Below are 25499 nucleotides of genomic sequence, written 5' to 3'. Positions count from 1 at the left end.
ATAATGCACTGTTTGATCAATGCCAACTGTTTTCATATGCCGGTATTATTAATTACAAAATGTAATTGGCCACTTTTCTATAGAGTGAGTGAAAGTCCACATTAAAATCCACACTTGAATCTTCCAACTAGCTAAACAAATAATAAGCACAAACTTCCTCCACTCAAGTTTCTACTACAAAGAACAATTGTCTTTCCAAACACCTGTAAGGGGATTTGTGATTGACTACTTGTGATTCTTAGTTTAAACATTCTTTATCTGTGTGTCTGACCCTCAGCTGGAACCGCTTTTCTTGCAAACACTTACTCCCCCTTCCTCCGGGTTCCAGTTACTAAACATTTAGGGCTGAACAAATTCAAATCGTTGTTTGTGAATCAATGATTCTAATTTATACGGTTACAGTCTATAAGCCCAACAGCACCTTTAACTGCACCCATGTTACACACCCTTTTTACTTTGTCTTTGAACAGCCCCAACTTGTCATGCTTGTTTCAGGCAAAATAAGAACATAGCAGAGGTCCTCATGTCCTGTACTTCAAGTGAGATACACAATTCCGATAATAAAACATCCAATAATTTATTATGACTTATAAGTCCGGGTTGAGTTCAGATCTCACAGGTCAGGTTAAACTGCATTCCTGAAACAGTAGTTAGACACAGCCACTCTTCTTGGCAAATGTGTGTGTGCCGCACAGGCATAGAAGATTTCCATTCTCGAAAACAAGTTCAAATGCAGATCAAAGGCATTCACCTGTCATTACATTATTTTTCATTCTAACAAATAACACATTTTCCTTTGCTGCCTTATTCTCTTCCAAACAGATATGCTCTTAGTGGTCTTGCAATACCACAATCTTACACACAACAAAACAGCTGCTTTAAAATAAAGTATTATTCTTCTGAGATATTTAACAGTTTTGAGATTTTCAGCAATCCTACAGGGAGAAAACAGACAGCTTCTTTTACTCGTGTGTGTGCATATGCCTTGATAGGTTTCGTTGAGCGTTGAAGGTTGTTGCACGTTTAGAACAGGGGTATGCACTCTGTGCAGCCCTTTTTCTTGAGTGAATCTTCTGGTGGCTTTTAAGGTGATCGGCTCTGTAAAAACTCCGCCCACAGTCAGAGCAGGAGTAAGGCTTCTCTCCCGTGTGTATCCGTATGTGTTTCATGAGATGGCCACTGCGGCCAAAACCCTTCCCACACCAGGAGCAGAAGTACGGCTTCAGCCCACTGTGCGTGCGCATGTGAATTTTCAGTTCTTCTTCAGATTTAAAACTTTTCTTGCAGTCGCAGCAATGGTGCGGCTTTTCCCCGGTGTGAATTCGCTGGTGAATTTTCAGTTTTCCTGGCCGTATAAATCCCTTCCCGCACTGGTCACATTGATGGGGTTTCTCCTTTGTGTGCGTGTGCAAATGGTCAGATAACTGATCACTACTTCTGAAACCCTTCTTGCAATGTGTGCATTTGTAAGGTTTTTTTCCTGTGTGAATTTTTAAGTGCACATTGAAGTGGCCAATCTGTGAGAAGCTTTTCCCACACTGAGAACAGTAATGCCGTGTGTTACATCCAGGGCTGCGCCATTTTACAGTTTCTATTTTGTCAAATTCTTCAATTTTCTCGGATTCTTCTTTAAGAACCATGACAAGGTCTGTCAAAATCAAAAGAACATAACAGAACATTAATATCAAAGTGAATCATCATCTGATTTCCCTGTATTATCAAAATAGAACATTTATCAAAGCCAGAGAAAAGTGAGGCTGACTGTCCAGTCCAATCTGTCTTTAGATCAAAAATGTCTCCATTTTGGCTTAAACATAGCTCATTTTGCCACACCCTATCTGCCTTTTGGACATTGTTTTGTGTTCAAGCCTGAATCAGAGATGTTGATTCGTTAAAGTGTGAAAATACAACAAAAACAGATGTTTTTAAAAGTCACTGGTAAAGATATATTTATTTAAAAATAAATTTGGTTAACTCAACAGTGGCCTTACTGCATCTCACTGAAACACACTGAGCAGAAGGCATTAGTGCTGCTGTTCTCAGTGAGGCAATCTCTCCAAACTTCAGTTAGATTAACACATGCAGAACTAGGAGGAGAAGGAGGAGGAGGTGGTAATCTCTGTAATTACAGCCCTGCAAAATACCATGCAAAATTCACTTAATATTTCACTGAAGCCATTCCCATCAATTATGGCTTTCATTATAAATGGTAATTTCAATATATATATACACAAATATATTGCTGTAGTTTACTGCTGTAGCTAAACAAAATACTCGTGCATCAAAGACAACAAAATCCAGCTTTTTTTTTGGTCTTTTGGCTAATAATTAAGTTTATTTTAAAATAATGTTGTTAATTTTAATAATGAAAGTGAAGTAGACATCATAAAACCTGTTCATTTATGTACACACAATAAACCGAATGTTAATAAAAACCAGTTCATTTGTGTACACACATTAACCTGAATGTTTACACTTATTTGTGTGCACATGAGGTTTACCTGATTTTTTGCATTCTTCCACTTTTACCACACTTTGCTCCATCAGACTGATGACCTCACATTCTTCTTTGAATTGCATGATTAGATCATTCGTCTGTTCTGGTGCATAAAATAAAACAAATTAGCAAAGAGATAAACTAAATTCACTAACTATAAGAATGCAATTGTTATTTTAGAATAACATCAATTTCATAAAATAAAGGTCTTGACTGTGTTTAGACCTGGCCATGCCCATGATCTCATTGTTTAGCACTCTGTGTTCTGCAGATCTAACTGCCCTCTCTGATCCCAGTGGTACTTAATAACAAAAAGATTTTCCTTATATTAGTTGAAATAACAACAAGAGGTGGCGGTTGGCCCTGTGCCTGGGTACACACACACACACACACACACACACACACACACACACACACACACACACACACACACACACACACACACACACACACACACACACACACACACACACACTTGCTTGCTTGTTCTTGTCCGCATCACTTCCCTTCACCACCAGTATCTCAATCCTACAAACACACCTTCTCTAGAGCTTCAATTACCCCTGATCTCAGACTGGACAGAAAGTGGCATTCTCGCACCAAGACGAACAACTCTTGGTGGGGGGGGGGGTTGTATATCGCGATCGATCGCCAGTGGAGGGCGACATAGATATGGATCGGAGGTAAATAAACTAGATCTTTTTTTCTCGCCGTGTGAAATCGGAAGTGTGGCGTGTGAAGACGGTCAAATGCGTGTGTCACACGCTCAATGCGTGAGACTTGAGAGCCCTGCTATAGTTACTGTAACTGAACAGAGTAGCAGCTTATTTCAATTCCAATATCGTTATGGTCAGCTGTGAGAATATAGACATTAAAGCTAGTATACAGCTTTGCGAAGGGTGTTGAGGACGAGGTCCATAAACTGACCATAAACTCACGACACTACAGCCAATTCATTGTCCGTTTCGTCAGGGCTGTCTTTGTCAGCTCCGAGACAATACAAGTGGAACAGGCAGATTTTGATTCGATTTATATGAAAGCAAAATTTGTTATACTTAGAGAACTTAAGATAACGTATAAAACCTCCATACATTAATACTTGTTATTGGATTAAAGCGGAAGTCAAGTCTTTCAGCTAATGTGTAATACGGACCAAATCAAATACAGTAGTTAAACACAAAGGCATTACTCGGAGCGTTCTAAGCCGTTCTACTTACCACTGGTCATGATAAAGATTTTCTGCTAAACCACAGTGAATGTAAATAACTAGTAAAGACGTGATTCAAACTAGCCCATGTGGCGAGGTTGTTAGAAAAGTTTTCAAAATAAAAGTCTTCCCATGTCTGTATTATCTCACTCTTGATGTGATAATCAGCTGTGCGACTTTCCCCCTTGATCCAGAACATGCACAGACATTTTGAGGGGCTGTCGCTTTACCCTGAAAAAGGTAATTTGTTCAAGCAGGACTATGATTCTGAGTCTTGTTAACTCTGTCATTATTTTGATTGTAAATTACATGTAATAATACACTGGAAAAAAATCTGAGCAAATGTAAATATAGCATAATTAAATCTGTGATATTAATAAAAATAAGTTTGTAGTTTTACATGAATATATTTAGTTTTGAAATTAATCTCCAATTTATTCAAAAATGTGTTTATGTAAACTAATCTTTTTTATGTGCACCCATACAACAAACTATTATTTGTTGCAATTACTCTATTCCAGTGTTATGGAAGCCCATTCCTGCCAACTAAAATAAAAAATATTCTACTCATATTTTTATCCCATCATTAAGTAAATTGCTATCTCATTATTTTGAGATACTATGGGAATATTTTTAGATGCTAAGTGATTATTTCGAAATACAAAGTCATTGTTTTGAAATACCAATGAGTCACATCTGAGTCGGTTTGGCATCTGCACATACAGGTATATGAATTTGGTGAAGTATGTGGCACTTTAACAAGCATGTTATTTTTCCAGGCCTAAGAATAACAATGCTGTATATGTAAAGTGTTTTCATAATCCTTAGTATGACTGATTGCCTTTACACACCTGAAATTAGACTTTAACGAGGTTGTGAGGTTAAACTAATCAGTTATTTCCCCTTTCAGGCTAATTCTGACAATATGCAGTGGCATATCCTTTTATCTTTAATTTATTTTAATATTTTATTTTTGTCTTATTATCTTTGCTTCCTTTTAATGCTTTTTAAAATTTATTCTGTAAAGCACATCGAGTTGCATTTGTGCATGAAAGGTGCTATACAAATAAAGATTATTATTATTATTATTATTATTATTATTATTATTGTATTTAGAGCAAAACAGCGGCCGCTCCATCACTTTGGGAATTGAAGAAGGAACATCATCTGAACCTATCTGTCCCCATGACACACATCCTTATGTTAAAAGTAGGTTCAGTTGTTTCTCATATTTTACATTTTTTGTTCTTACAGGCTACATCGTAGTATTATTGTATACTTGATTAAAACATTAGTGGTGGGGGTGTGCTGACTCTTTTGAACCCTCCTGTATTTGACAATGAATCCTGAGGACCGTTAACATTTACTTGTCTAATTTGTTGTTTACAAGGGGAGATTGCCGGACCATCCAAGATGGTACAGGAGGATGAGGACTGTTCAGAAAGGCAAGATTTAAGGAGTGTGTGTCTGAGTATCTGATAATGTGCTATGTGATCTCATGATTTGTGTTGTGTTGGAAGAACAGAGAGAAGACCCTCAAGCCTCTCACAGAGTTCACACCTCTACGAGAGAACAAGTGAGTAGTAGTTATGCAGTTCAACATGAATAAAAACTTCTCAATCTTGATCATACTTCTGGAATCTGAGATTCTGGCACTCTACAAGAGTTATAAAAGCAGATCTGCAATACAAAAAACTAAAAATATGGAGCTTGAAATAAGGAAAATGGACTGTTGCAATTGCAAAACTTTAATCACCAATTTTCATAAAATTTAGCATTTATTAAACTGTCAACATGACTTATAATATTCTCTTGGTTGTCACATATAGAAAATGTTAAGGTTTCTGAAATCATCTCTAGATGTAGATCATAGTCTTCAGGGTTCATAGTCAGGATTATAAATTTGTCCAACCCTCAGTGTACCCTCAGTAGACTGGATGTAGGGGTAATGGAAAAGTACAGGGAGAGACAGAGGAAAAAGGAGAGAAGTTCTAACTGAGGAGCAGACACACAGATAAGGGAAGGAACAAGTCAGAGTGTTCTGACTGAGGGTCACGGACAGTAAATCACAAATTCCCTTACTGCCCCCCCATCATATGACACAGAAATACAATAACAATAAGCTAAGCCGACTTAGCTCCTAGTGAAGGAGTCCAAAGAGATCCCACGATGGCTCCACTGCCCTACTCTGCTTTACACCACTGCATCATGTTGAAAGAGGAAGGAGCCAGCTCCAAACTGTTCCCACAAAGTTGGGATCATGGAATTGTCCAAAATGTTTTGGTATGCTGAAACATTCAGAGTTTCTTTCACTGGAACTAAGGGACCAAGCCCAGCTCCTGAAAAACAACCCCACACCATAACTCCCCCTCCACCAAACTTTACACTTGGCACAGTGCAGTCAGACAAGTACCGTTCTCCTAGCAACCGCCAAACCCAGACTCGTCCACCAGATCGCCTGATGGAGAAGCGCGATTTGTCACTCCAGAGGACACGCCTCCACTGCTTTACACTGCTTTACGCCACTGCATCCACTTTGCATTGCACTTGGTGATGTATAGCTTGGATGCAGCTGCTCGAACATGGAAACCCATTCCATGAAGCTCTCTGCGCACTGTTGTTGAGCTAATCTGAAGGCCACACGATGTTTGGATGTCTGTAGCCAGTTTACATGTTGCTGTCGTTCCCAATCACTTCAATTCAGGGGCAGTCATGGCCTGGCAGTTAGGGAACTGGTCTTGTGACTGGAGGGTCGTGGGTTCGATTCCCAGACAGGCCATGACTGAGGTGCCCTTGAGCAAGGCACCCTTAACCCCAACTGCTCCCCGGGCGTCGGGCTAGGGCTGCCCACTGCTCTGGGCATGTGTGATCCACAGCCCCCTAGTAATCACTAGTGTGTGTGTGTGTGTGTGTGTTCTGACTGCACAGATGGGTTAAAAGCGGAGGACAAATTTCGATTGGGGTGTAAAAATCACAATTGACAAAAATATGGCACATTTCATTTCACATTTCAATTTTCTTATAATACAGCTAATATTTGAATGTGGAATATTTAGGGGCAAGGAAATTTCACGGCTGGATTTGTTGCACAGGTGGCATCCTATCACAGTTCCACAGTGGAATTCACTGAGCTCCTGAGAGAGACCCATTTTTTCACAAATGTTTGTAAAAACAGTCTGCATGCCAAGGTGCTTAATTTTATAAACCTGTGGCCATGGAAGTAATTGGAACACCTGATTCTGATCATTTGGATGGGTGAGCGAATACTTTTGGCCATATAATGTATGTTGGTGCATGTTGGTGTGTCTAAAGAGTCAATAATGTGCCTCTGCAAATGTACAGTGGTTTGCAGAAGTATTCATACCCCTTGAACATTTCCATATTTGTCACAATCACACTACCTATTCTGCATACACTGTTACACAGTTACAAGACAATATAAAATAGGCCAATAGTGTTAAATAGATCTATTGTGCACAAGAGTGTGTCAGAGAACAAAAAATGTTTGAAAGATGGAATGTGTGTGTGTGAGAGGGAGGGAGTGATGGAGGGAGGGAGGGAGTGATGGAGGGAGGGAGGGAATGATGGAGGGAGGGAGGGAGTGATGGAGGGAGGGAGCGAGGGAATGTATGCTTTAGCTGACTGGCTTATATCATGATGAGATGGCCACAGCACCTCAAAGGTAAACCGACACCTCCGTTGTTATGGTGACCCAGGTGAAGGATCGCTGGTGAGAACACATTTACACATTAACCTCTCTGCCTCTTTTACTTTCAGAGTTGACACAGCTGCTTCTCTGAATGCAGAGTGTGGTTTGGCTTCTTGGATGTTTTGGTGATGTTTCTCCAATAATTCTTGCTGTCAGACAATGTGAGTGCTAGTGAAATATTGATGATGTAGAAGGCGTTCGGTCTCTCACTCTCTCTCTGTCCCTCTCTCTGTCTTGTTCTCTCACACAGCACACTTTATGCCACACGCGGGGGTCTCTACACCCGCCTCAGAAAAAGAACCACGGAAACCTCAAATGGTAAGTTCCACCTTTATTTATTTCTGACTCTTATTCTCTGGGTTGCTGTTTCTTTCATCATAATTATTCACCCTTCGTATGAGTTTCGATTTTGCCACATCTCAGTGGCTGTGGTAATCTGTAATTATTGGCCAAGGCACCTGTTGGCACCTATATTATACACAGAGTGTGTCACCTTAATAATGTTTCCACATTCTGCCCTTCCTGTGTGTTTCAGTAGGGATATATTCTGTGGGCATATCCATGCTGACACAGTGGCTTTGAAGATTACAGCTTTGTATTAATCAAATAATAAAGTACATAGGTGCAACTTATAATCGGTGTATTTACTACTGGAGCATACTGGAGTTAGACCCACACAGTGACAGAAAGCCAGAGAGTCAGAGAGACAGGAAGAGGTTGGAGTCTTGTTACAAAGGGTTGCTGGCTTTGGGATGCCTAAGAAGGAGAGAGTTCCCCTGCCAGATACATCCACCCTTCCATCCAGAGCTCCTCCACCCTCCAGAACACCACCCTGCAGAGCTCCGCCAGCCTGCTACTGCTTCACTGTGTAGGAAAGAACTGTGGCCTTTCAAGACAGCACATAGTGAGATTCAAAGCAGCAATGCAGGCAAAGTGACTGTTAGCTTGGAAAAGCTTATAAGTTCATAACACCAGCTAAAGCCACAAGGTGGGACAGCTAGATCCAGATCTTTTACTGGACCGGTCTGCATTCTGCTCTGATTCTTTTCTTCAAACACACCATCACCATCTGGATCAAATCAGAATGCTACTGATAGCTTGGCACCTCAGCCCAACATGCAGGCCCAGAATCAGTATTGTAATTTGGATTTGCTCAGTAGTTATAATTTATGTTATGCATTCTGATCTCACATATGTCAGCAATTAATTCAAATAAATGTACCCACACCAGGTTAGGTAATTTGAAAGTATTTTAAGTAAAAGCAATTTAATTGGTTTTACTGAATATCTTATTCTCCCAATTTCCCAATCTTATTCTCGTAAAAGAAAATACTACATATGCTCAAGATTCTCTTCAGTTATTATTTCCATAATTGAAGAGAACCACTGGTTATTGTATGAATAATGACACCTTGAAGCTCTAAAATATTTCATTGCAGTTACTCAACATATAAATGAATAATTCAGTGACAATGCTTGAAAGAAAAATCAGCACGTTTGTAATATTTAGCATCAGTTGTCATAGAATCAAACCCCACAGAGCAAGGATGAAAGAGATGATAATTCCAGACACTCCAGACAATTATTTATCAGTATGACAGTATGTGTGCTCCCAGGGAACTTAATCCCTGACCTTGATGGAACCTATGACCTTGGTGGTACTAACCCCTGCTCTACAATGTGACCTACAGCAATATTAGTTTGGTTTAGGAGGAAGGGCAAAAGTCCATACCCCTCACCTGTCTTCTCATTCACTTGTCCTCTCAATCACTTGTCCTCTCCCTCACTTGCACTCTCCCTCACCTGTCCTCCCTCATCTGTCCAATTATTCACGTGTCTTCTCTCTCACCTGTCCTCTCAATCACTTGTCCTCTCCCTCACCTGTCCTCTCAATCACTTGTCCTCTCCCTTACTTGCACTCTCATTCACCTGTCCTCCCTCATCTGTCCTCTTACTCACGTGTCCTCTCCCTTACCTGTCCTCATGACATTTTCTATAGTATGATTGGTGCTGGGTGGGTATAAGATTGGGGTAGGTTGCAGTTCTAAGGGGTGAGTTGATTTTAAGATTGGGGCAGGTTAGGGTCGTGAAGTGGTACATGGGTGGTACGTGATTGGGGGTGGTTATGATCGCTAAGGGGTAGGTTCTTATGGAGTGAGCAAGGCATTCTACACATTCAGTGTGCCCTGTGCTCCTCAGAGCCACTGCCAGTTTCTCCAGCAGGGGGCGGCAACGGGGGCAACTCAGAGGGGCCCCCGATTTACCTGCAGCTGTGGTTCATGGTGGTGATGGCTGCAGTAGCCCTGTTTCTGCTGGCCGTCTTCCTGGGCGTGGGTCTGCACAAGGCCCTGAGGCGGCCCCCCTTCACCCGTGAGAGACCACCCCTCATGCCCCTCCCCCTGCAGCCCCGCAGCCCCAAGGTCATGTATCCACCCAGCAAATCCTACATGGTCAGTGGCAGCTCCCTCCAACACACAGCACTCCCACACTCACACATTTTGTTGAATGTCAAATAGTTGACATTTTTAATACTTGTGCTCAAGGTGTGTGGCAGTTGTCTCTGTGGTTATTGTTAGTGGAATGTTGAGGGTGTAAACAGCAAGGGTGTAAAACAATGAGCTTACCGTTCTCTCTTAACCTTTGGAGTTTTTGCTTGCTTTTAATTTACGTAACTGAGAATGAAGTTCACCGCATGAGACATTCGGTAGTTTTATTAATACTATAACAAACAAAACATCCTGCACTACTTTCTTGACACTGGCTATCAGTGATTATATTACCTGGAATGTATGCAAGTCACTGATATTTAACACTGATAACTGCTTTTTCTGTCAGCTATTAATCAATACATTTTACAGTTTGATACAGTGCCAGACACAACCAGCTCACCCAATAGCGTCACGCTGAAAGGCTTCACTATGCATGTAGAGGTGAGACACGCCTGAATAACCTTTCATACATAGTCCATTAACAGACCCATCCAACACTGTCCTGATCAAATACTACTTGTGAAATGTTTGCATCTCTCAGGAAGTGACCAACACCAAGATTCTGGAAGACAGCAGTTTATCTGCAGGTGAGGTGGGGATTGTTACCGTGTCAACAGGCCACATGTCTGCACACGGCCCCTCCCAGAGTCCCCTGCGGCGTAGCGTGAGCCAGCTGATTGACAGGAAGGAGGGGGATGGGGAAGACGGGGTGTGGGATCCCTATTTCCGTGCTCATGATAGCGGCATGGTGAGTCCCAAAACACACCTCCGATAATCAGCTGGTTTATCAACTGACCATTCTTGTTGTCAGCCAGTTGATTGGTCACTGTTGGTCACACACCAGCCAATGCCACACACAACGGGCAAAACATCTCAAACTTTTGGAAAAAGCACACACTTCAACCAAAACTCTTGCCAAAACCATATTATTGCATCCAAACTCTACACACAAATATCCGATGATTAGCCTTCCCCATATGACAACTACACACTGATGTGACAATTGGAAAACACCACCATGTGTTCGAATGTTCAGTTTGTAGTCTGCTGTGAAGTTCTGACGGAAGTGTCACATTTACATGAATATTCACAAATATAGAGGTTATTTCTGCATATTCAGTACATTTACACCATAAAGTCAAACACAATTAGCAGAAGGGTTTTTTTTGGTTGTGCATGAACACTACAGCAACACATGTGGTATATACTGTAACCACATGGACAACAAAAATGACAAAAATAAAAAGAAAAACAAACAGACCAAATAACTTCAAGCTTCCTCCATCACCTGTTGAATGGATTTGCGTGGGTGGGGTTGGCGACCACCTCCATGCCACAGCAATGGAGAGTTTGGTGGAGGTGAAGCACCACAAGTCGTGGTTATTCAGTGAACCAGTTTGTACTTGAGCAGCCCGGTACAAGCTTATGTTGGCCCAGACGACAACACACCCCGACTGTTCTGGTTCATCCCCCTAGTGATGGAGAATGAGTATGCTATGTTCTGTGTTGAGGAAGGTTATGATGTGAATAGTGTTGTAGGGACCAAGAGTGGCATGATGATGAACACCACCATTCTGGCAAATGGCTGCACACGTTGTGATGTTGCTACCATGCTGCCCAACTCTGACAACGGCACTGTGTCCTATGACGTTCATTACAGTCTTGTACAACATTATGATATAAGCACAACGTCAATTTTGTGCGACACAGCACACTAGACTATCAGTGAGTGGATTGCAGAGCATACTTGTGCAAAATGTCATTGGCCCAGTCCAGATAGACTCACTGAATGGATGTTGTTGATGGTGACGTCAGTAATGAGGTGCTGTTGTAGTTTGATGTTGTTTGCTCTGACCATATTGATGGTCTCTTTCTGTTCTGAGGTGAATAGCTGTCTTCGTCCCCCAGCGAGGGGCAGTCTAGTGCAAAAACATGATGTAGTACATATAGGATAGGTCTACTTATCTATTCTCATTTTGAAATGTCTGGATGATGCTACAGTGTAGCAGCACAGATAAGGTTGGACCCTTTGCCACCCAATGCATGTGGTCAACCACTTGACCATATTATTTTTATACATTTCAATTGAAGGTGCAAAGTTAATGAAATCAAAACTTAGGCTACTGGAAAAATATCAATGGAAAACTTTCAACATTCAAAACATATTACCTAACGAAATACTCAAGCTCAATAATTTCTAATTGTTTTAAACACGGATCAATCATGGACGGATTGTCCTGAGCAGGGCTCTCAAGTTTTGGATTCATGTCAGAGTGTGAGAGTTGTTGACGGGGGGTGGCGAACGTTAATTGTTGAGCGGGGGGGGGGGGGGGGGGGGGGGTGGCGAACGTGAGTTGTTGAGCGGGGGGGGGGTTGTATATCGCGATCGATCGCCAGTGGAGGGCGACATAGATATGGATCGGAGGTAAATAAACTAGATTTTTTTTCTCGCCGTGTGAAATCGGAAGTGTGGCGTGTGAGCGTGTGAAGACGGTCAAATGCGTGTGTCACACGCTCAATGCGCCCTGGTCCTGAGAGACAGACTGCATTAAATATCCTGCCTTCAGTATAAACTAGAAAGGGGTCTTTAAATTGAGAGCGATGTGCGGCGTGTTAATTAAGCTACTGTACCCCTGATGTGTAAATGCGCACATTACACTCCTCCAAACTTTCCATATGCATTTTTTTCACAACACAGCAGAGAAACTGCCAACCTGTGAGCATTAGCCGCTCGTCCTTCTGTTGACTGTTTGCTAGCGTAGTTTACATGCTTCGTAACAAAGTGACGGCTGATAATGTATTCTTTGAACACTGCAACTGTTTATTGGCATATCAGACATACAGCCATTGATCGGACCTCAGTGAATAAATATTTTGTTGTCCTCTCCGTTTTAAACACTCGGCACTCAGTGTCCACTTTTCTTTTCTTTGGTCCGCTCATTTTTACCGAAGGGCGAAAACAGCAGCGTAAAGTTACACTCCAACAGAGGCCAATGTGTCTGGAATATTGGGGAGACGCTCATTTTTACCGAAGGGCGAAAACGGCAGCGAAAAGTTACACTCCAACAGAGGCCAATGTGCCATCTATTGGGGTGACGAGGGTATTGCAGGGGAAAGGATGAAAAGCAAGAGTATACGACTATACAGTATTTTGGACAAGTTCGGCCGGATTAAAAAGCCTAATGGGCCGTATATGGCCCGCAGGTTGTAGTTTGTCCATGTCTGGGTTAGTGCTTTAAAAGGCACCAATTTTGGGGTCTTAGCAGCTGCAAAAAACTGTAACAGAAAGATATTGGTTTAAACTGTTGCCATTGACACTAATATCTCCTTCTCATATTCCTGTTTGTCTATCTAATCTTTTTTCTTCTCACCTTTTCAACTTCCTCAGTTTGATGAAGAGTTCGTGGACACCATTAAGGGCTTCAGCACTGTGAGGAAAGAACACACTATGTTCACCGACACCAACTTGTGAACTTCCATTAAAATGCCCTCTGACATTTCACCTTCGAGTGCCCAGGGCTCTTTCAGAGGTGCACGCAGGAAGAGGTTTATACTGAGGGGAAAAAGTAAAAAGGGAGAAAAGCTCGTAAGAGAGAAAAAGGAGAGCTGAACCGATGCTGTGGAGCCTGGGGTAGAGGAGGTAGAGGAGTCCCCCGTAGCCGGCAGAGTGAAAGCCAGACGCCAACACCCCTGAAAATATTCCTGCTCAAATGGGTGCTGAGGGACAACACAGACGGCAAAAACAACTAAGACCTCCAGAGGTCTCGAGGTCATTTTTGCAGGACACACAGCCGTAGGACCTTTCTGCAGAGACGGACCATTGCTGGGTGCTTCTCGCAGGCGTAGGAAACATGAAGAAGGTGCATTTGTCCTTTATAAGGTCTCTTAAAGATGATGGCCAAATGCACCTTCTTAAAGCTGAACAACATTTACAGCTACAGTGCAGATAACACTCATACATTGTCTTAGCTTGTGTGTTCTGTTCACTCATCCAAAGCAATTTATGAAAAACATTAGAGGTGTCATACCATAATTTGGCATTTATATTCTAGATATGTTTTATATGTAATATGTCAGAACACTGGTCTGAAAGTGCTTCTCCACTATCACATCCAACTAGTGCGAACCAGCGCCCAAGACAGCAAAATTCAGAGGAAAATATACCAGATACATGTGAAAATGTGCATGAAAAGTCACACAGCTTTGTAATATTTAAGCCCAGCACATCTGGGAAGAAAAAGAACAGCAATTATGTTTGTGAATTTTCTCAATAATAAATGCTGACAAGTAAAATGTGAATAGGAATTGTGTACATATCTGTTCCTTCCTTATTGTGCATTTGGAAGGATAAGTGCTGAACGTTAAGTCCCTCTTCCTCACAGCAGTGCGGTCCTGGGTTAATGATTATGGGTTCATGAAGCTTACAGATTCACAGAGGAGTTCAGCAAGGAACAAATGACATTATATTATTGTAAAAACAAAACAGAAACATACAGAGTCTGTCCCAGAACATGGATTTACAAAATACTGCATATGTTAAATGAAATTGTCTGTAAAACTCCTGCTAAGTTCTCAAGACTGTACCTCCATGGTACAAATACATACCATTATTAACAATATTTAATTGTTTTGAATTGAGTGTTTTTAGTAAAATGCGAATACATTCTAGAGAATCAGATCTGGACTCATAACGGTAGTGAGAATTCTCTTAGCTGCCCTAAAATCCTAGTTAATTACATAACTCAAAAAGATTTCAAGGGTGAAATAATGACTTTTTCATCTCAGGACTAATGATATTTGCACACATCATATGTGGTGACTAGCTAGTCATCCAAGTTAGAGCAGTCTGAATAGATTTAAACTTAAACCATTTTAAATCCAACCATTACAGATATTGTCTGTTTAGCAACTGAACAGTCTGTAACACACCTTACAAAAGGCCCTGTAAGAATCAATGTAACGATATAGTGGTGTTGGGCAAACCACTACAGCAGACTGGACCCCCCTTTCACTACGTACCATTTTCATCAGCTATCCAGTTTTTTAATTAGATGGTTAACACAACATACAGGTGGAGTAAAACCAACACACAGCCCTGCGTCAGCATGTCATCTTTTATTTGAGGTGTTCTGTGGTGCATCAGGCATGATGTCATTTATTTGCGGTGCACTGATGCATATACAGGCACTGTAACGTTTGTACCGCTATAGACCATGAGATGGATACAAAACATTAACTAAATAAATTAACTGTCATAGCATAGAACATGACATTAAAAAATTAAAGAATGCTGCATTAAAAATAAGGAGCTTTTCTATGTACAAAATGTCAGGCATTTACAAAGATGGCCTTTCACTGTTGTTCATTTTTCCATATAAATATAAATTTCTAGCGATTTCTAGGGACCCTGAAACAGCACTCAGTGCAGATATATGTATGTTTTAACACAGGCCACTCCAGCTTATTCCTCATATCACTGCTGCAATGAGAAGAGTTGTGAAGCAGCGTGGGAAGTGTAGTTCTTCACCTGCTTTTCCACAGAGCAGCTGGACTGTAGTGTAGTGCTCTGAAAGACTACACCCTTCCTGTTTTACCACTCACATTTAACCCACTTTCATTATAATGGAAGAAAAAGTGCCTGGTGCAGCTAGTGTCCGGTCTCTGACAGGTTACAAAAATCACTACCATAGAGGATAAAAACACACATGCGTACGCACACACACCACACAAGTTTCACTAGCCAAACCTTAGACAGGACCTGCAAAAAAAACTCTGGTACAGAGGACCTGTACTAATAACCAGATAACTCATCCAGAATTAGCCACTTAGGATGGTACTTCTTAGTAAAAACATTCGAGATGGTTCATTCGGGACAGACATCACTTTAACACACATCCTTCCAGTTATTGCCTTTGTAAATGTTTAAATCCGTATTTAAAAGGGAGTAGTGTCACACAGGACAGGTCAGCTATTGGGGCAAATTCAGATTCTATGTTTGATCAGCACTGCTGATAGTGATGGGAGGAGAGGGACCTTGCTGTGGTACCTGCACACTTCACAAGCCCTGCCCCTGTCTGAGCCAGGCAGGAAGTGCTTGAGGCTACTGCTGGACAGGGGTCAAACCAGCTCCACAAACAGATGATCCGATCCATGTTTCTGATGCAACTATAAGTGTGGCTGTCCCAGGCAACCCAGGCCTGTAGAACAGACTGCACTGGGTTCAGAAGGAACCGCACAGGAACAGGCTCTGATCAGAGAACTGCACAGGTGCTGAGGTGGCAGAATGCAGTCTAAGAGCAGTTGCAGTCCGGGCTCTGTGGACGAGCTCATCACAAAACACTGCAAACAGTATAAGAAAGTATATTCTTCTTATTATTATTAGGGAAAGTAGCAATATTACTACTAGTAGTACTATGATCTGGATGTCCTCACTTTACTAGACACTACTGCAATGCTAATGCTTCGATTTATTGCAACCGAGCTTGACTAGTACCGGTAATTTTTATATATATATATTTTTTTAACAAACCAACCCTAACCCAGGATTACCAACAAACCAACCCTAACCCAGGATTACCAACAAACCAACCCTAACCCAGGATTACCAACAAACCACTTCTGACTGTAGCCTTCATAAAGCCTTCCATGCAGACAAGACCCATGACTTGATCCTTGAACCGTTAGTAGATACACATTAGCTCGAATTGATGCCCACCACTGTGAATTACTTTGGCAACAAACCTTGTAGTGTCACTGACTATACTATGCAGCTGTATGTGCCTCTGAAAATTGTTCCCAACATATTTGTGTAAAAGTATATACTATATAAAATCATGTTCAGAGATCATCGACAGCTCCATTCAGAAAACATGCATCTGCCCAATTCCATTTGATGTCACTGTAGTACTAAGAGTCTCAGACTTTTGTGGACTCCCTATGAAGTCGTGAGGGAGTGAACTAACGGCACTGATGCGGTAACCATGGTGAGCTCACACTGATGCTGCGTCATCTCTCCGCTTCTCTGCCCTCATCAAAACTAACATCCGTTAACAGGAAATATCACTGTTCCAAGACATCCTCTCTGCATTAGCAGGACTGCATCAGGAAATACGAACCCTTCTTATATTGCTATAAAATCTCCATTGCGAGTAATGCTATAGCTATGCTACACTCTGCTCTGGGTCTAGTCTACAGGTGATTCATGTGTTTTAATATTAGTTCTGCATGAAGCTTTTTGACTGGGAGTAGTTTGATCTCTCTTAATCCTGATTAGATGTCGATCAGAATGGTACTACGTTAACCAACAGGAACTCAGGCCATGGTAAAGAAATATAAAATGATGAAACATATGCAAGGCATAAAGTTTCATACCAAAAACAAACTAAACTGAGGACGTGACACCAAACACAGTCCTTCATCGGTGCGTCAAAGAATACTGTCAAATGGTTAAACACATGATGACTACATGCCCAGATAACATTAAGACGTCTTAGTACATTAAAGGACAACTAAACATAAACACGAAGATGAATGAAGGAGAAATTGTGAGGACGTTGAGAGGCGAAACAGCATCTGTCCGAGATGAAGCCAACCCACAGCGCTGCTGGACAGGTCTACGTGGGACACAGAACTGCAGAGATGAGAGAAGACCCATCAATCACAGCATCTCATGGACGGGGCAGTTACCTTTGAGGGACTGGGTGGGGCAGTTACCTTTGAGGATGTAGTCAGTCAGAAGGCTGGGGACCTTCTCACTGTCCTCCCGCATGGCACGCAAAACTGAAGAAAATTGGCACAAACACATCCACTCCGTTTACAAACATTCACTGAGAAACTATAACACGCATGATGTATGGGTAAATTTCCACTCACTCTTGGATAATATCTGCAGGTCCTCAACAGAGGGAGAACCACTTTTCTTCTCATATGGAATAACTGTAGTCAAATACTGAAGAAGAGAAGGGGGGCAGTTTAAGTAATTACAGTTAAGCAAACATTTTTACTTCTAAAGAAGAAGGCCTGACAACATGCAAACATTTGGTGGAGAAATAGAAAATAAATACAAAATCAACAAAATATTTTACAAATACAGATAGCTGCATTCAATGAGTGGATCAGCTCGCGATATACCATTTTACCATCTCGATATCAATTTATTTACTTTAAAAACCCAAGGAGTGATACAGGAAAACCCTCAACTGTGACGTTGCCTTAAAGGTTCTCCTCCCTTTCACTTCTATGTTTGTATGAACATTCTCAAAAATGACAAACACTCAAAACTAAACACAGCAATCGTGCAAATTGAGGATGATTTGAGGCCGTTTATCAAACAAACATTGCTCCATGAGTTGAGGATGATTTGAGGCTGTTTATCAAACAAACATTGCTCTATGAATTGAGGATCTCTGCAAGGCACAGCAGGCCCAGTTCTCAAATGAACATGATCTACCTTTCAGCTTCTGTAAAACATGCAGATGATATGGCTACTCTTAGGCCTAGTAATAAAAATACAACTAATAATAATAATAAAGCATAAAAAGAGGTTTGTTGCCTATTCCCAATTATAGCAATAGTCTAGTAGGCCTACCACTAGGCCTACTGATACTAGTAACAATAATAAAATATGCTAATAATAACAATAAAGCAACCTCAATTATAGCAATAGCCTAGTATTGAAACAGGCCTACCTACCACTACTGATGATGATAATGGTGTTGGCCTATATAATCATAGGCTGTCCGCCTAGTCACCTGGTCAGCTGTCTGTTCATCAATGCAAGGTGGCGTGTTTGGGAGAGGGCTGGGGGTGTGTGGGTGGTGGCGCCTGAAGAGCGGGGGATCCCCAACTGCAGTAGTTCTCAGAAAGGTTGAGAACCACCGATTTAAAGCAAGCAGCTTTAAATCATCGTGTCTTAAGCTTTCCTTTCATCGGCTGATTCACCTCAGCAGAGTTGTTTTCATTTGCTTTGGGGCCACAGGTTTTTAATGACAGCAATGGCATGTGAACGTGAAGCGTATTTGGGGTGAAGGAGGAGAGAAATAACAAATGTTTCAACAAAGAGATGGAGCGAGGGATGACAGGGGTGGAGCAGCACCTGTCTATCTCCTCTGGAGCCTCTGAAAGACTGGCTGAGACTGTTCTGAACTAGAATGGACAGACCTTCCATACTGAACTGCTAGAGAGAGACAGACAGACAGAGGTGGGTAAGCATGAGCCACAGGTAGTAGTACCATAATTTCTGGACTATAGAGCGCACCTCAATATAAGCCGCACCTACCAAGTTTTTTTTAATTTTTTTATGGAAAATGTTGTATAAGCCGCACAGGGCTATAAGCCGCATATATCTACTGAACTGAACACAGCGAGTCCCCGGTTAACGCCGGGTCTGGTTAACAACAGACAAGAGTTATGACCGACTTTTTTTTTTTATTTTGTGCAGTGTGCAGAGGAGCATTGGCAGCACAGTGGAGTGTAGTGGAGTGTTGCTCTTTCACACGCTGTACACATGAGAACATTGTTAGTTTTTGTTCTATTCTGTATTTACAATCAAAGCGTATCTAAATCTAGGGTCACGCTTAACGACAAAAACTGCTTTACGACGGACTTTCAGTCTCTAACCCCGTCGTTAAGCGGGGACTCACTGTACGTTTAACTGAACTTATCAGTTTCTGAACGGTGCCTGTAGCATTTCATGTGCAACAGTTTTGGCTTTCAGCCGGTGAATTCAGACTCCCCTCGTTTATCCGCATAAAGACGCTACAGATTATATTGTCGATTTACGTTTCTATGCATAAATAAGAGCTAGACTTTAATTATCCATCACAGCAAACGGCACGGCATTATCTAGGTCCAAAGCCACACTGGCTCAAGGGTGTTAATTACACACTGGCTAAACTAAAGTTCACCTCTGACCACGACTTCGCAGTATTACAGCAGTATTATGTCTAAATATCTAGTTAGGACAAAACTAAAGGGCTCAATGAATTAAGTTATAATCACTGTAACTCTACTTTTTTCTGTAGAATCACTGTAACTCTACTTTTTTCCCCACGATTTGAATGCTACAGATGATATCTGTAGCATTCAAATCGTGGGGAAAAAAGTAGCGGCTTATAGTCTGGAAAATACGGTAAGTAGAAAGTGCACAATAGACAAAAGGACTCGCTCCGTTTCCACAAAACACTGCTGCACGTGTGCGTGAGAGAATATGTGAGAGAGCGCGCGTGTGAGCAAGTGCACGTTTGATATCGAGAGTGTGACTGCAGGTAGTACCTGATTCCAAAAGAGAACAGAAAAAAATGAAAATTATTCTTGTTCAGATGGGTACTGTACACAGAACACACACAAGACGCAGTGCAAATCTCCCATCAGTCCCGGCGAAGAGACTCCATACGATTCAGTATTTATGCACATAATGTGCATAATTCAGCGTGTGCGAGCACACGTGTGTGTGTGGTGGGTGGGTGTGTTCTGCACTCACAGTTCCAGGCACGTGTGTACGATCACTCCTCGGTGTTCCTGTGGCAGTCTTCCCCTTCCTCCTCCTCTTCATCGTTTCGCGGTGCTCCTTCTGCCGGTTCTGCACGTCGATGAGGACGGAGATGAAGCCGTTCTTCACCTCCTTCTCAAAGTCCAGCTCGTCCCGCAGGGCCAGCTGCTCAATCAGTTCCTCTGAGAAGCACCGAATCTCCTTCTCCACCTGCTCCAGCATCTCCTCCAGCTCGCACACACCCATCTGTCGCACACCTGAGGAGAGAGGGACACGGCTCTGAACCAATGTGCACACTCACATACACACAGCCCTCGCACACCTGGGGAGAGAGGGACACGGCTCTGAACCAATGTGCACGCGCACACACACACACATACCCACATCCACCCACAAATACACTATAGACACAGAAGTAAATATTCACTAATGCAAATGATTACACACATAACACGTATGCACACACATGCATGTAACATGTATTCAGCACACACACAAGCACGGGAACATGCACAAGATCCAGCTCTCTTACCCACACATGCTTATAGTTACAAACACATCACCCCCCCACACCTCAATTTAGTAATAGTAATACTCAACAGTATTATGCAATGTATATGTTTTACATAACCACCTTGTACACCATCGCAATCACCGTTACTCAACTTGTTACACATTCTGCCAATTTCAACACAGACAGACACACACACACACACACACACACACACACTCCCTCCCTCTCCTACTCAGGCTACAGCTTGCATCGTAAGACAGGTGCTCCTCCAGCAGTGAGATCATAACACAGGCTTTGCCCACATGCCTGGCACCCCTCTAGTGGTAGGAGACTGGGGGCATCGTCATCAGATGCCTGAACCACCTCGACTGGCTCCTTCCAACATGGAGGAGCAACGGCTCTCCTCGGAGGTCTCCAGCTCTCACCCTGCTTCTTGGTGCCGAGCCCAGTTATGGGGCTCCCTGCCACCAGGCTCTCACTGAGGAACCCGGCCCCAAGTCCAGCCTTGTCTGGGCGTGATACCTTGATTCTCTGGTTCCTCTTTTAGTGTCTGTCTTTAACACAGCCATGGAACCAACAGGAACCCAACAGTCCCAAAAATGCAGCACTGAAGTTCACTATACGCCAACAAGTCGTTCCATAACCGGTTTACTTGCTTGTACTCGTGGATTGAGATTCACAACAGGCACACAGTCAGACAGACAGGCAGGCAGATGCAGACAGACAGACAGACAGACAGACAGACAGACAGAGGCAGACACAGATGGGCAGAGGCAATACTGACGTTCTTCATAGCTGCTGGTGGAGGTGGAGTGAGAGAGGGGGTGGAGCTCCGTAGGAAGCACAGAGAGGTCAGACTGGGAGGGTCTCTCATCCACATCAGGGTCTGGAGACTCCTGCATCATCTCTTCTATCTCCTCAATTACCTGCCACAAAAACACCTATTAATACAGCCATAATACACGACTACCACATTAAACTACTTCATTCTGAATTAGTCACATTAATATTTTAATATCCACGCATATTCAAATGAACATCATATCTTAGTTCATAAAGTTATGACCTGCAAACATGTTTTATCTGTGATGTGTGTGTGCATGCCCACGTATGCTTACATACTGTATGGTGTTAGTGTTCATTTGCATATCACTGCCTTCAACAGTAGACTATACTGTGACTACAGGGAACAGATGATATATTGATGAATTTAGGACTGACCAATTTCTCACTTGCTTGTTCTCACACTGCGCATGTGTGTGTGCACGTGTACATGCGTATGTGTCCCTTGTATGTGTGTGTGTGTGTGTGTGTGTGTGTGTGTGTGTGTGTGTGATACCTGCTCAGCAGTGAACAGTGGCTCATCGTTGACGCAGGACACAATGATGGAGTGCAGATCCATCTGTTCCCTCAGCTCCTCGTCATCAGATACATCCAGACTCACACTGTCCACCTTCTGATTGAACACACACACACACACACACACACACACACACACACACACACACACACACACACAGCTTAGAAAAGAGTGAAACTCCTCATTGTCACTTAACTGGTCATTTGTTACTGTGGCACACGGATAGGCGTGTTGATAATGAATAAGCAACCCAATTTACATTGACGGCATTTAGCCGACACTCTTTACCCAGAACAATTTACAGTTATGACGATACGATTTGAGCAATTGTAGGTTCGTCACAGCCTCGCTCAGGGGCCCAACCATGGCAACCTGGCAGGGGTGGGACTTGAACCGGCAACTTTCTGATTATTAACTATTCCAGTACCGTAACGGGTTAGCATACAGATGGACAGAAGAAAGAGTCCAGAAGTATGGATGCCTTACCCCCTGCAGACAAAGGTTGAGCGTAAGAAGATGCAGAGAGCGTGTGTGAGACGTCTTCCAGTCCACTGGCATCACATTTCCATAGTTGTCTGTGAGAGCATTCCATATCCTAAAAACAAGCACGCGCACACACACACGCAGAGAGAGAGAGAGAGAGAGAGAGAGAGAGAGAGAGAGAGAGAGAGAGAGAGAGAGAGAGAGAGAGAGAGAGAGAGAGAGAGAGAGAGAATGAACTATTGAGTCTTTGAATTGTGGTGGAACAAAACATCATCTGTTCACTGTAGTCACAATATTGCCCTGCGCTGTACTCCTCCTCCTACAATGGCTGCGCTATGTAAATGAGCTCTCCAACACACGACTGTTGGTTTTGTGTGCTGTGGGAATCCTGTTCAAGCTCAGACGTTCCAGATGAGTGTTGCATGGGACGAGCAGCTGTGGTGAAGCACGTCACATGATCCAGCAGACCTACAAGACCAGTCTATAACCACCCCACGTCAGACCTCTCCTCATAATCCTGAACCTATACTGTAGAGTCATAAAACACCGACTCCACAGTTTGCGGCTTCGTGCCCTTTCCAGTGCTGCAACACCTTTCTATTGCAACATAACATTGTAAACAGTCTTTCTTGCCATCTGAAAAAACACCAGCCAATGTAGAGCCTGGAAATAAGGGATTAAAAAGGCCTACTGCAGGCTACATCGGTGTGAGGTATGAAGACATTTGCCGAGTTTTGTGCTGCATCCATTTCAACACATCCTCTCCCTTCTTATCTGTGCCCACAGAGCCGGAAGACTCATCACAGCAAACTGCATACGGACCACAAACCACATACACCTTACAGTTTCTGTGCTTCAACCACTGCCAGCCAGCCTCATTAGTCAGTAAACAGGCTACTGAAGCCTCCGTCTCCTCAAACCCATATCTGCCACACTGCTAACACCCTATTTGAGAGAAATAGCTTAAATCTAGGAGCTGATCACTGAGATAAGGACATATCAGATGTTCACTGCTCAGATTATTTACTGGGTTCAGTTGAACCTCACACTCTGAACTCAGTACATTTAATCCTAACGAGTTAATAAACAGAACATCTGAAGACTGTGTCGGTGGGACAGCATTCTGAGGTCTGTAAAAGCAGTTTCTAAGTATCTATAATGTGTCTGAGATCACAGGAAAAGTCGCAGGAGTGTGTGTGCGCCACTGCCTGGGGGCAACAGGTCAGACAGGGCAGTAGAGCTCAGTCCCAGGCCCTACCTAGGAAAATCACACACTGCATCATCTTGTGTGAGTGTCCATGCCTGTGTGTGTGTGTGTGTTGGGGAAGGCAGTGGTGTAGTGTTTGCATTAGCTAATTAATCCAGTAGCACGCAGAAAACCCATCTCTCTGAAGTGAATAGTATTCAAAGTACCAAGTATTATGCCGGATTATGTTAGCAGCACCGCATGGTGGGTCAGAAATGCAAACAACCAGAAACACCTCCTCGTGGGACTACGTGAAAACAGGTCGACACGAACGCCAAGCAGACCCAAGGGTGCAGAAGAAGCGACGGTGCTTTACACGCAGATGTTGAAGAACCATCACATTCCTAGAGACGTTCATCACCCGGCGATGGCAAACAAACAACTGGAGACAGTTGCAAGACAGGAACGGCCAGTCATGACGTCAAATACGAATAAAATCCGTTAAAAACGTTAACCGACATCCGTCAAACCGGATAGCTAGCTAGATGATTACTGTGTTCCTATGTAGTTGGCTATCGTTTTGTTAGCAAGCACGGTGTTTGTCCGGCGCTGATTGCGGACACGGAACCGCGGTTCGTCGGGCTCCTTACTCGTCGTTCTTCAGAAAACTCTCCTCCGTTATGGGCTTCACCGGCGCTATATGTTCGGTCGTGGTGCCGTGATTTCGGAAGCACACGCTCAGTTTCTCGTCGAAGTCGTGCACAAGGTCCTCCACGGACCTGAAGCTGCACGTCTCCCCCAAGAAGCTGTTGTCCGTGTCGGAGGAGAAGTCTTCCGGGCCGGCGTCGCCCGCGTTCGCGTTAACCTGGTCCAGCACGGACACGGAACCGTCCGAGGACGACTTGAATTCGTCAAAGTCTTGCCAGTCTTCGTCGAACTGAGCTAACGGAGCCGCCATAACTGCCGCGGCGGGCGAAAGCGGTTTGTCCTCCGTCCCCGTTTCGCCCACGTAGATCCCGGCGAGGACCGACCGAACATTGGCGACGAGCACGCGCGTGCCGCCCGTGAAGTAACGATTACGTAGAACGCGTCATCGCCTCCGCTCCATCCTGAAGTAATAGAGGCAACGCTGCACCAAACTGTTCAGGACGTTGTTTACACGAGTTTGTATTGTACTCCCTGACAATACAACACAGTTGCATCGTCCATAATTATTATAATTAATCTAAGATTAATATATTTTAATATGTTTCTTGTTTCTTGTCTACTGATTTAGAGCTCATCTACCAGTGAATGGTAGAAAATGAATCAAGCAACAAAGTCTTGAAAGTGACATACATCAATTTCATATGTAAGCCATTTTGAAAATAATTAATAATTAGTGAAAATTATTAATTTTGAAATGATTAGTGTAATTTTTAAAAAGCTTATACTGACGTGATTACATGCTATGTTGAGAGTTAACTTGTATAAAAATATACATATCAGCACATACACCCCCAAAACAAAACGAAGATTAAAAACAAACCAACCAATAAAAACAGCTGGTGTCTATGAGCTAGCAA

The 25499-nt window shown here is 42.8% G+C and overlaps 3 protein-coding genes across 9 annotated transcripts; 1 reads left to right on the top strand and 2 right to left on the bottom strand.

The window, feature by feature from the left end:
• Nucleotides 1-572: 572 nt before the first annotated feature.
• Nucleotides 573-3870, bottom strand: LOC143522797 (uncharacterized). Of its 4 annotated transcripts, none has more exons than XM_077016650.1 (3): nucleotides 3715-3870; nucleotides 2502-2600; nucleotides 573-1648 (listed from the first exon to the last, which is right to left on the bottom strand). In XM_077016650.1, the coding sequence occupies exons 1-3, from the start codon at nucleotides 3722-3724 to the stop codon at nucleotides 963-965; spliced, it is 795 nt and encodes a 264-aa protein (XP_076872765.1). In that variant the 5' UTR covers nucleotides 3725-3870; the 3' UTR covers nucleotides 573-962. The 4 variants fall into 4 exon arrangements, with proteins under 4 accessions (XP_076872765.1, XP_076872767.1, XP_076872768.1 ...); XM_077016652.1 differs by having other exon boundaries at nucleotides 2502-2595; nucleotides 3715-3806; XM_077016653.1 differs by lacking the exon at nucleotides 3715-3870 and adding an exon at nucleotides 3425-3682.
• Nucleotides 3005-14201, top strand: LOC143522796 (usherin). 2 transcript variants are annotated; one of them, XM_077016648.1, is made up of 11 exons: nucleotides 3005-3180; nucleotides 3899-3944; nucleotides 4821-4913; nucleotides 5095-5149; nucleotides 5230-5280; nucleotides 7482-7538; nucleotides 7664-7731; nucleotides 9613-9863; nucleotides 10272-10343; nucleotides 10444-10650; nucleotides 13291-14201. In XM_077016648.1, exons 2-11 carry the CDS (start codon nucleotides 3902-3904, stop codon nucleotides 13372-13374), a joined length of 981 nt encoding a protein of 326 aa, XP_076872763.1. In that variant the 5' UTR covers nucleotides 3005-3180; nucleotides 3899-3901; the 3' UTR covers nucleotides 13375-14201. The 2 variants fall into 2 exon arrangements, with proteins under 2 accessions (XP_076872763.1, XP_076872764.1); XM_077016649.1 differs by lacking the exon at nucleotides 7482-7538.
• A 2251-nt stretch (nucleotides 14202-16452) lies between these two features.
• On the bottom strand, nucleotides 16453-25025 carry fez2b (fasciculation and elongation protein zeta 2b). Of its 3 annotated transcripts, none has more exons than XM_077016641.1 (9): nucleotides 24585-25025; nucleotides 22752-22860; nucleotides 22245-22358; nucleotides 21690-21831; nucleotides 20383-20648; nucleotides 18997-19077; nucleotides 17775-17850; nucleotides 17616-17681; nucleotides 16453-17532 (listed from the first exon to the last, which is right to left on the bottom strand). In XM_077016641.1, exons 1-9 carry the CDS (start codon nucleotides 24890-24892, stop codon nucleotides 17516-17518), a joined length of 1179 nt encoding a protein of 392 aa, XP_076872756.1. In that variant the 5' UTR covers nucleotides 24893-25025; the 3' UTR covers nucleotides 16453-17515. The 3 variants fall into 3 exon arrangements, with proteins under 3 accessions (XP_076872756.1, XP_076872759.1, XP_076872757.1); XM_077016644.1 differs by having other exon boundaries at nucleotides 22245-22361; nucleotides 24585-25010; XM_077016642.1 differs by lacking the exon at nucleotides 18997-19077 and having other exon boundaries at nucleotides 22245-22361; nucleotides 24585-25017.
• Between the last annotated feature and the right edge of the window lie 474 nt (nucleotides 25026-25499).

Source organism: Brachyhypopomus gauderio, chromosome 9 (assembly GCF_052324685.1).
Source record: "Brachyhypopomus gauderio isolate BG-103 chromosome 9, BGAUD_0.2, whole genome shotgun sequence".
In the NCBI taxonomy this organism is placed as follows: Eukaryota; Metazoa; Chordata; class Actinopteri; order Gymnotiformes; family Hypopomidae; genus Brachyhypopomus; species Brachyhypopomus gauderio.
This window is presented reverse-complemented; position numbering and strand designations above follow the sequence as displayed.

What these genes read in the sequence shown, in the direction of transcription:
- LOC143522797 (XM_077016650.1), bottom strand. An exon ending in GGAAGAATGCAAAAAATCAG is followed by an intron (nt 1,649 to 2,501) that starts GTAAACCTCATG and finishes TGATTTTGACAG; the next exon opens with ACCTTGTCATGGTTCTTAAA.
- LOC143522796 (XM_077016648.1), top strand. Translation starts at nt 3,902, where the DNA reads ATGCACAGACATTTTGAGGGGCTGTCGCTTTACCCTGAAAAAG. An exon ending in CACACATCCTTATGTTAAAA is followed by an intron (nt 4,914 to 5,094) that starts GTAGGTTCAGTT and finishes GTTGTTTACAAG; the next exon opens with GGGAGATTGCCGGACCATCC. An exon ending in GATGAGGACTGTTCAGAAAG is followed by an intron (nt 5,150 to 5,229) that starts GCAAGATTTAAG and finishes TTGGAAGAACAG; the next exon opens with AGAGAAGACCCTCAAGCCTC.
- fez2b (XM_077016644.1), bottom strand. Translation starts at nt 24,892, where the DNA reads ATGGCGGCTCCGTTAGCTCAGTTCGACGAAGACTGGCAAGACTTTGAC. An exon ending in AGTTTTCTGAAGAACGACGA is followed by an intron (nt 22,861 to 24,584) that starts GTAAGGAGCCCG and finishes GCTTGTTTTTAG; the next exon opens with GATATGGAATGCTCTCACAG. An exon ending in TCAACCTTTGTCTGCAGGGG is followed by an intron (nt 22,362 to 22,751) that starts GTAAGGCATCCA and finishes GTGTTCAATCAG; the next exon opens with AAGGTGGACAGTGTGAGTCT.